A 7,840-nucleotide genomic window follows, 5' to 3' on the forward strand; every position below is an offset into this window, starting at 1 on the left:
TGGTATTGAACCCACCGCCTCCGCTACGCTTCACATTTGCGGTTTTTGAAACTGCACGCATTTGATTGCGTTATTGAAATTGACTGGACCGGTGGCTTCATTACTATATAGCAATGTTGGGGGCGTTGGCGAGGAATTCAATTATAAATGCCTGCAGATTCCAGGTTGCCTTGGCTTATGAATATAAATCTGCTGGCTGTGTGGCAGCTTCAACTTAATTGCCGTTGGCCTAGGTGGTGGGCTGGGGATGAGGCATTTTAGTAATTATTTACTTGATGATGTCGCCTCGGGCAAAGTTAAATTAAATGAGGATTATGTGAGCTTTTTAATTAACTCAGGCGGTTATATGATTTTGCTTTCCCTCGGTGCCCTAGGGTCTAAATCACCGTAGTTGAAGTTGGCTTTCTCCTGAAACATGTTGTTCCAAGGATTTCAATTGACCAAGAAAAGAGGAAACTTTGAGTCGGAGCAAGCAAAATCTTATATATTATTAATTTCTATTTTTAAATAACCGTTACAAGCAACAAGTGAACCGGTTAAGGCGTTATCGATAGAACCTCTACCGATAGCGCGTAATCGATCGGATAACCGTTTCGCTTCTTTGGCAGCCCTGGTAGCAAACAGCTGTTACAATCGTTAATTAGCAGGTTAAAATTGCGTGTTTTAAAAACCAAAATATTCAATCATTATCCAACAAAATGGCCCTGCGACGCTGTCATCTGAATCCCAAGAAAACGCTCTTCCTGCTGTGCGATATTCAGGAAAAATTCCGACCGGCTATGCCGCTTTTCGACAACATGATCAAGAACGTCGACAAACTTGTACGTTGAACTTCGATTTTGACATTGATCCCTTATCTGTAACCCCTGATAGTAACCCTAATCCGATTTCAGACCAAGGCGGGCAAGGCTCTCGATGTTCCCCTCATTGTCACCGAGCACTATCCTGAAAAACTGGGCAAAACCGTGGCTCAACTGGATGTGAGCCATGCAAAGCTGGTCTCCGGAAAAACCCTGTTCAGCATGGTAACGCCGGAAGTCAAGGCTGTGATCAAGGATATCTTCAGTGACAAGCCCGAGGATGTGGTGTTATATGGGCTGGAGGTGGGTTACGATCCATAAAGCAAGGTTATTTTTAAAATATGTAGACAAATTTTGCATGTTCCAAGTTCCTAGTCAAAACTCCTATTTCTATAGTAAAAAAAATTTTATGGAATTTGGAATTTCAGTTATAACAGCTTTAAATCATTTAAAATCCAGTTCTTTTCAAATTAGTTTTTACTAAAACAGTAACCGTACTTCTTAATAGTTCAATAATAAAATGTCTCTTCTTTTCAGTCCCACATTTGCGTGGAGCAAACCGCCATCGATCTCCTGGAGCAGAACATCAACGTGTACATAGTGGCGGACTGCTGCTCCTCCAGACTGAACCAGGATCGGGACTTGGCCCTGGATCGCCTGCGCCAAGCGGGCTGTGTGATCACCACCAGCGAGAGCGTTATCTTCGACTTGGTTCGGGACAAGAACAACCCCAAGTTCGATGTGGTCAGGAAACTTGTGAACCAGCCCTCGGTGGACATGGAACTGACGCGCAATGGGAACGGATTGCCAGTGGGCAGTGCCAAGCTGTGAGGGAAAGGGATACCAACCCATTTATTTGTCTGTTTGTGATGATGCCAATTGCATTTATATAACCATCATGCAGAAAAGTGTTTTTCAAGGATGAGCGGGAAAGCGGGAAATGGGCCAAATGGGAGCAGCACCCATTTAAGTTGTCATTTCCGTAACATATTCCAATGGCCCCGCACAATGGGCGAGTCCATATTTGAATTTGCCATTTAACAATAGCCTCGAATGGCCTCCCTTCCGGCGAGCTCCCCTGCCCACTGGCCCATTTCCGCCGGGGTCCTTATTATGCGGATGACAATGCGTATTTTATGTACAGTCGCCACCCTCCATTGATTATAAAGCTGAGTGTTGCCTCGTAACCTTTTATTTGTAAAACACGGAGTGGCAGGAGGAAATCGGTGACGCACTGGCTGGAATATGACCCCTCCAAGGGCTTATTGGACTGACAGGTGGATGAGAATGCAATGCCTGGAGATTAACGGAGTTGAGGGTGCTACCCTACATATGAGCATTGATTATAGAAAAGAAGTCGGTGCTGATGATAAACCTTTAAACAACTGAAGGTCTCAAATACCCCATATACGAATATGAATTCATGGGTCAAACAACCAAACAAACAGCCATTTTTTAAATATATATATTATATAGTCAAGTTCACGCGATCACTCCTCGACCTTCGGATGAAAGCCGGTTGAATCTGCGATGTATGTCACCCGGATCTGCTTGCCATCTTCGCCGGGAAGAAAGTATTCGCCCTGAATGCCGTTGACATTGCCTTGAGCTTTGATCTGGATGCCATTGCTAACAGAGGCTTCGTACTGGAACTGCCCAGCTCCGTCCAGGTTTTGGCGGTTCTCCGACTTTAGGAGCTGTGCCTGGAAGTCCTCCTCACTGCAGCTGGCCAAAACCACCAGCAGGGCAAAGATAAGAGTCTGTGGATAAAGATGGGTCAACTAATATATCCATAGGTCCGATTTCATTCCAACTGAACTTACGTATTTCAGCATTTTAGAGCAGCTACTTGAAGTGAGACAATGGCCAGCGGCCTTTTATACTACGTCAAAGTTGCCTCGCCCACTAAACGGGTTTCAATCGCAACTGCTAATGACAGAGATTAACCAGACAGCCATGAATATCAAATTTGCGACGGCTCTATAGCGTCTGCTTCTGGCATTAGCCGGCCAGCCTCCCCCAACTAATTAATTGTGCTTTGGTTAACCCATTTCGGAACTACAAGAACATTTAATCAACCATTCAATTCTCCTTGCTCATGGCTTTTGGTCTTATTTCCTGGGCAGGCTTTGAGTCCCAATCCTTGTACCTTATTTCTGGATTGCCCAGAATCTTAGCCACCCCGTTCAGGTAGTTTGGTCTATTGTAGCCAGACTTCTCCACAGCTTCGTTGCTTTTCTTATCCAAGATATGGGTTGGTATTATAGATGCTTCGCCGGAAATGGGGGCATCTGGAGCTTCATTTGCCAAAAGGGATATCCCCTGATTCCGCTTGCTGTTGAACTTCTCCAGGTATTTCTTGGCCCCCAAACGGGCAGAGGATTTCAGAGCATTCATGTCCCAGGACACACCCAGTTTCGATTGAATCTCCTCAGAGGCCGCTTGGTCGTTGGTGGAGAAAAGTGTCTGGAACATCCTCTTCAGTTCGAGATCTTTGGGATCGTGAAGGGACCGGGCAGACCGTTCATCTAATTTTCCATCTGCATTTACTTTGTTTTTATCCTCTACCTCCCTTTTGGATTCCTTGTTGAGTTGAAGTAATTCGTTTATTGACAGTTGTGGGCCAGAATTCGCTTGCAGCTGCTGAAAATCCAGTTCGGGAGCGATTTGCAGCTCCTTCGGCAGGTAGCCGCGATCTTTTAGGTAAACAAGTGGCGACTGCCAGTTGTCGATAAGGTCCTTCACAATGGTGTCCACGGAGTTCTCGTACTTTACAACCTTTAAATTACGCTCAGCTGCGACAATATAAAATATAAAACTATATACAATTAGGGAAATCATTTTTGAAGCTTGGTTTTTTAAAATTCAAATTGAGAGCTTGCTATCGATGACTTCGTGGAACGGTATATCTATCGATAGCCCCACTGACAGCAAAAAGTCAGCATCCCTGGTTACAAATCAGCTGTTGTTGTGGGCAAAGCAAACGTAAATTTTAATTTCAATTGCAGTTTATCCTTTATTACAAAGCCCCTTGCAGGTCCTTGGTAGATCGCACGGGACAGCAACTTTATAATGGTCATCACCAACAACACAACACTGCCCGAGGAGTCGGAGCTCGATGTCCAGGAGTTAAATCTTTCGTCGGCGGCTCTGCGGGCGGGCTCCTTCCATTTGGGCAAGCAATGTGAGCAGGCCAATAATGTAAGTACCACCAGATTCCGGGGGAACGCTCCTGGTAGTCACGCCCAGTTGAAAAACAGCTTCAAAAGGAGTTGGTCTCCGTTGAGACGCCAAAATCCGGTCTCTTCAGTTATATAACCTAACCTCAAAACGCAGTGCCTCGGTTTGTTTACGTTTTTGTTTGCCGTGTATTTTCAGGAGTTTATGCTCTGCCGGCAGGAACTGGATGATCCCAGGGCCTGTCTGGCGGAGGGCAAGGCGGTAACCAGCTGCGCCCTGGACTTCTTCCGCAAGGTGAAGAAGACCTGCCATGAGGAGTTCATGCAGTACGCCACCTGCCTGGACAAGAGCAGCGGAACCATGGCCTTCTCACAGTAAGCGACTCCTTAAGCTCAAAGATTTCATAGATTATAACGCCAGTTACCCCTCTCTTCCAGATGCCGCAAGACGCAGGGAGTGTTCGACAAGTGCATCAAGGATAACTTTGACTGGGATCGTCCCTCCTACGGATACTTCTCGCGGGCCAAGGTGAGTTTGCAACAAGCATTGTCTAGAGCAACCTCTCCTAACCCTTTTGTTTCCAGGTCATCAAGTCAGCTCGCGAAGCTCCTAAGAAGGAGGAGAAGATCTCCTATCCCGATGCCACCCCCGGTCTGCCCGAGGACTACCCCAAGCCGCCAGCCAAGTACGGCTCCCGCTTCCACTGGCTGGAATAGACGGCTGCTAGTGCCTAGTGAAATTTGAAAGCGTTCATCTTAACATAAAACTCTTGGTTCCATTAGTAATCAAATGTATTTATTTCATCGTATCTTCTTCCTCGACACAGTCTGCTTGATCTTGGCCATAATGTCCAGGTACTGGTTGTTCAGGCAGCATCCGCAGTAACTCACGGGGAAGCATGCGCAGCCCTCGATGCGGCGGTGCAGCGGCATGTTCTGGTAGAACACCCACGAGATGTTCTCCTCGCCCAGTACCAGCATGATCTTGTCGAAGCGACAGCCCTGCACCTGGAACAGCTCCACGTCGCCGGTGATGATGCGCCACTCTGCGTATCGTATGTTGGCATCGGGGGGCAGCTTGGAGCGCTCCCTCATCATCACGTGCTCGAACCAATCGCGCACTTGGATGATCGATCCGGTGGGAGGATGCTTTCTGATCTGGTAGCTGATGCGCGGGTAAAGAGGATGACTGCGCGGAGGATTGCTAATAAGTTTCTGAACAGTTTTAAAATGTATTCATTACTTACATGTACGGCACATAGGCCAGGCGAACTAGGACGAATTCAACTTTCTCTCGGGGAGCCATCTTGGAGATATATATATAGTTTAGGGCGAACGATGCGCTTCACAGGCACTGCTAGGCAATACTGGAGAGCTTGGTCCAGGGCGCCGACTATATATGCCCGAATTGGCAGGTAGAAACATAGCTTAAGCAGATGTTCCGTCAGTAATCCCAAGAAAAGTCCCAGTTTACGTGACAGATACCTGGATTGGTTTTCTCATTTACAGTTTTATTGCTAAAATGACATTTCTTAGCCTAGACAAGGGAACTTTACTCCGTGTACCACTTGGTCCGCTTAGGTTTCTTAATTTTACCTCCCGTGACCCCGCCGCCTCCTTGATTTCCACTAATCATGTTCTTGTACTTGTCAATTAGGGGTCGCAGTTCATCCTTTTCTTTCTTGCGTCCCTGCTTGGGTCGGTTGTTTGCCTTGCGCTCTGCCAGATGGGACTCCCGTATCTTCTTGTTCTTCTGCTTGCGCTTCTCGGTCTTCACCTTCTTCAAATGTTCCTTGGCCTGCTCGACAATCTTCTTTTTGGAGCGCATCTTCAGCGAAGTGCCTGGTTTGGCCGCCGTGCCAACGTAGTCTCCCTGCACATCGCTAAGTTGCTTCTTTTCCGTGGCCTTGCCCTCGGCTTTGGCTGCTCGCGATGCCTCCAGTTTCTGGATGTGTTTCTGCAGCTTCGCTTTGTTGTCTGTCTGCGGAGCCAGGGGTTTGGCCTTCTGGCCATTGCGTTTCTGCTGCCGTCGCTCCTTGCGCTGCTGCTGCTTGTCCTTATAGGTGGGATTGTTTAGCTTGGAACGCTCTGTGCGCTTCTCTTTGATTTTATGCACAGCCCGATCCTCTATACTGAAGGCGACAATGGGGCGCTAAAAAGGAGTTAAAATTGTTGTACTTGTCTCGGATTAATTGCTAAGAAACTTCTTACACTCTGTGTTCCAAAGATGTTCGGATTGTTGTTCAATTTCCGCAGGGCTGTCAGGGCTCTCTGATGCGTGTCGAAGGATAGGAAACCAAAACCCTTAGACTTGCCGTCGGGATGATCGGGGGTAACCTTGTGTTCCCTCATCACCCGGCATTCGTGGGGTCGGAAGCCAGTGTAGGTCAGAGCCATTTGTTTCAGTTTTTCGTTGTCATAGTTCAGGGGCAGATTGTGGATGGACAGGCGATTGCGGGAAACAAACCTAGGACGTAAATAATTCAATTACAAACCAGTCTCCAAAAATTACTCACAATCTTACCGGTTCAAATTCTTGAGCACCTGCGTCTTTACCTGCTCCAGTTCGTGGCGCTTGGCCATGTCTGAAGCTGAAACGCCATCGGATGCCTTCGCTCCAGCCATGATAAGACCTTCCCTGGCCAAATACAGGTTCCGCGAGTCCTTGGCGTCATCTTTTTTGTTGTCCTGCGTCTGCTTCGACTTCATCTCCTCTCGACTCAGGGCTGGATGGGGATCCAGGACTTCGTCCATTAGTTTGAACTCCGTGCCAGCTTGCAAGCACAGATCGGCAGACTCCTTGGCCTTAAACTTAACAAAAGCTGTTCCCTTCGAGTGTCCAGAAACCGCCTGGCGATTGATGATGGCATAGTTGACCAAGCCAAACTTGCGGCACACCTTTCGTAAATCCGCATCCTCGGCGTCGAAGGGCACATTCTTGATGAAAACAGTGCAGCCCTGCTGGACGTCGTTGGAAATTGTCTTTTCCTTTTTGACATTTTCGATATTTAGTTTCGATTTCAGTTCGTCTTTGTCTTCCTTTTGGTCTTCATCGTCGTCGTCGTCCTCGTCCCCAGATTCAGATTCTCCCTCTTCCTTTTCATCTTCATGGGATTCCGCATCAGAATCCTCACCGGAATCGACCTCATCCTCTCCAGCTTCTTCGTCGCTTTCCTCCTTGACTTCGCCGTTGCCATCTTCCTCCTTCACCTCCACTTTTGGCTTCTTTTCGTCCGGCTCCTCCTTGGGGTGCTTGGCCGAGTACTCATCCTTGCCCAGAGCCCAGTCCACAAAGATCTTTCGACCGAGCAGCTCCTTGCCGTTGGAGTGCAAGATCGCCTTGGTGGCCTGGTTAATGGTCTCGTATTGCACGAAGGCGCAGCCCACCAGCTTGCCGTCGCCTCGCTTTAAGATGTGCACGTCCTCCAGGGTGCCCCACTGCCCAAAGTGCTCCCGCATCGAGTCCTCCGTGGACTTGTAGCTAATGTTGCGCACGATGAGCCGAGCCCGCTTTTTCTGGCGGCGTTCCTTTTCCTCCTTAAGCCGCTGGGTGTTGAACGGGTTCCGGCGCTTCCGGGCGCCGGTTTCTGGCGGGGATTCGGCTTCATCATCCTTTAAAGGCTTCATTTTCTTTAATTCCATGCTCGCGCACGTGGAATTTGTTTTGATATTTAATTAGGGATGGTATGAACAGGCACGACTTGCCATTCGATAGTTGCGCGTGATTAGCTTGACCAGCACGATAAAATAGAAAGTTGTAGAAAAATAATATAATAATTCCATTCTTCCAGCTCCTTTAACGATGTGCAAGCTTATTATAAAAAATAATTATAATAAGTACATTAAAATTTTACGGCACTC

The 7,840-nt window shown here is 47.6% G+C and overlaps 6 protein-coding genes across 6 annotated transcripts; 2 read left to right on the forward strand and 4 right to left on the reverse strand.

Moving 5' to 3' along the window:
• Positions 1–630: 630 nt before the first annotated feature.
• On the forward strand, positions 631–1,708 carry LOC108009911 (isochorismatase domain-containing protein 1). Its single transcript, XM_017074636.4, has 3 exons — positions 631–821; positions 894–1,103; positions 1,338–1,708. Exons 1-3 carry the CDS (start codon positions 699–701, stop codon positions 1,629–1,631), a joined length of 627 nt encoding a protein of 208 aa, XP_016930125.2. The 5' UTR covers positions 631–698; the 3' UTR covers positions 1,632–1,708.
• Positions 1,709–2,249: 541 nt separating this feature from the next.
• Positions 2,250–2,758, reverse strand: Cpr60D (Cuticular protein 60D). Its single transcript, XM_017074639.4, has 2 exons — positions 2,624–2,758; positions 2,250–2,560 (listed from the first exon to the last, which is right to left on the reverse strand). The coding sequence occupies exons 1-2, from the start codon at positions 2,633–2,635 to the stop codon at positions 2,291–2,293; spliced, it is 282 nt and encodes a 93-aa protein (XP_016930128.1). The 5' UTR covers positions 2,636–2,758; the 3' UTR covers positions 2,250–2,290.
• A 92-nt stretch (positions 2,759–2,850) lies between these two features.
• Positions 2,851–3,744, reverse strand: LOC108009910 (uncharacterized). Its single transcript, XM_017074635.4, has one exon. It carries the CDS (start codon positions 3,639–3,641, stop codon positions 2,883–2,885), a length of 759 nt encoding a protein of 252 aa, XP_016930124.2. The 5' UTR covers positions 3,642–3,744; the 3' UTR covers positions 2,851–2,882.
• On the forward strand, positions 3,677–4,761 carry ND-19 (NADH dehydrogenase [ubiquinone] 1 alpha subcomplex subunit 8). Its single transcript, XM_017074637.4, has 5 exons — positions 3,677–3,785; positions 3,838–4,001; positions 4,179–4,354; positions 4,418–4,508; positions 4,565–4,761. The coding sequence occupies exons 2-5, from the start codon at positions 3,873–3,875 to the stop codon at positions 4,694–4,696; spliced, it is 528 nt and encodes a 175-aa protein (XP_016930126.1). The 5' UTR covers positions 3,677–3,785; positions 3,838–3,872; the 3' UTR covers positions 4,697–4,761.
• On the reverse strand, positions 4,754–5,354 carry LOC108009914 (uncharacterized). Its single transcript, XM_017074638.4, has 2 exons — positions 5,227–5,354; positions 4,754–5,168 (listed from the first exon to the last, which is right to left on the reverse strand). Exons 1-2 carry the CDS (start codon positions 5,283–5,285, stop codon positions 4,781–4,783), a joined length of 447 nt encoding a protein of 148 aa, XP_016930127.2. The 5' UTR covers positions 5,286–5,354; the 3' UTR covers positions 4,754–4,780.
• Positions 5,355–5,448: 94 nt separating this feature from the next.
• Positions 5,449–7,662, reverse strand: LOC108009909 (RNA-binding protein 28). Its single transcript, XM_017074634.4, has 3 exons — positions 6,504–7,662; positions 6,191–6,446; positions 5,449–6,131 (listed from the first exon to the last, which is right to left on the reverse strand). Exons 1-3 carry the CDS (start codon positions 7,619–7,621, stop codon positions 5,532–5,534), a joined length of 1,974 nt encoding a protein of 657 aa, XP_016930123.2. The 5' UTR covers positions 7,622–7,662; the 3' UTR covers positions 5,449–5,531.
• Positions 7,663–7,840: the final 178 nt, after the last annotated feature.

This window comes from Drosophila suzukii, chromosome 2R (assembly GCF_043229965.1).
Source record: "Drosophila suzukii chromosome 2R, CBGP_Dsuzu_IsoJpt1.0, whole genome shotgun sequence".
NCBI lineage: Eukaryota > Metazoa > Arthropoda > Insecta > Diptera > Drosophilidae > Drosophila > Drosophila suzukii.

Coding starts and splice junctions, on each gene's coding strand:
- ND-19 (XM_017074637.4), top strand. CDS start 3,873: ATGGTCATCACCAACAACACAACACTGCCCGAGGAGTCGGAGCTCGAT. Junction 4,355..4,417: donor GGAACCATGGCCTTCTCACA/GTAAGCGACTCC, acceptor CCTCTCTTCCAG/ATGCCGCAAGACGCAGGGAG. Junction 4,509..4,564: donor GATACTTCTCGCGGGCCAAG/GTGAGTTTGCAA, acceptor TTTTGTTTCCAG/GTCATCAAGTCAGCTCGCGA.
- LOC108009914 (XM_017074638.4), bottom strand. CDS start 5,285: ATGGCTCCCCGAGAGAAAGTTGAATTCGTCCTAGTTCGCCTGGCCTAT. Junction 5,169..5,226: donor CTGGCCTATGTGCCGTACAT/GTAAGTAATGAA, acceptor TCCTCCGCGCAG/TCATCCTCTTTACCCGCGCA.
- LOC108009910 (XM_017074635.4), bottom strand. CDS start 3,641: ATGATTTCCCTAATTGTATATAGTTTTATATTTTATATTGTCGCAGCT.
- LOC108009911 (XM_017074636.4), top strand. CDS start 699: ATGGCCCTGCGACGCTGTCATCTGAATCCCAAGAAAACGCTCTTCCTG. Junction 822..893: donor TCAAGAACGTCGACAAACTT/GTACGTTGAACT, acceptor ATCCGATTTCAG/ACCAAGGCGGGCAAGGCTCT. Junction 1,104..1,337: donor TGGTGTTATATGGGCTGGAG/GTGGGTTACGAT, acceptor TCTTCTTTTCAG/TCCCACATTTGCGTGGAGCA.
- LOC108009909 (XM_017074634.4), bottom strand. CDS start 7,621: ATGGAATTAAAGAAAATGAAGCCTTTAAAGGATGATGAAGCCGAATCC. Junction 6,447..6,503: donor GTGCTCAAGAATTTGAACCG/GTAAGATTGTGA, acceptor TTTACGTCCTAG/GTTTGTTTCCCGCAATCGCC. Junction 6,132..6,190: donor ACATCTTTGGAACACAGAGT/GTAAGAAGTTTC, acceptor ACTCCTTTTTAG/CGCCCCATTGTCGCCTTCAG.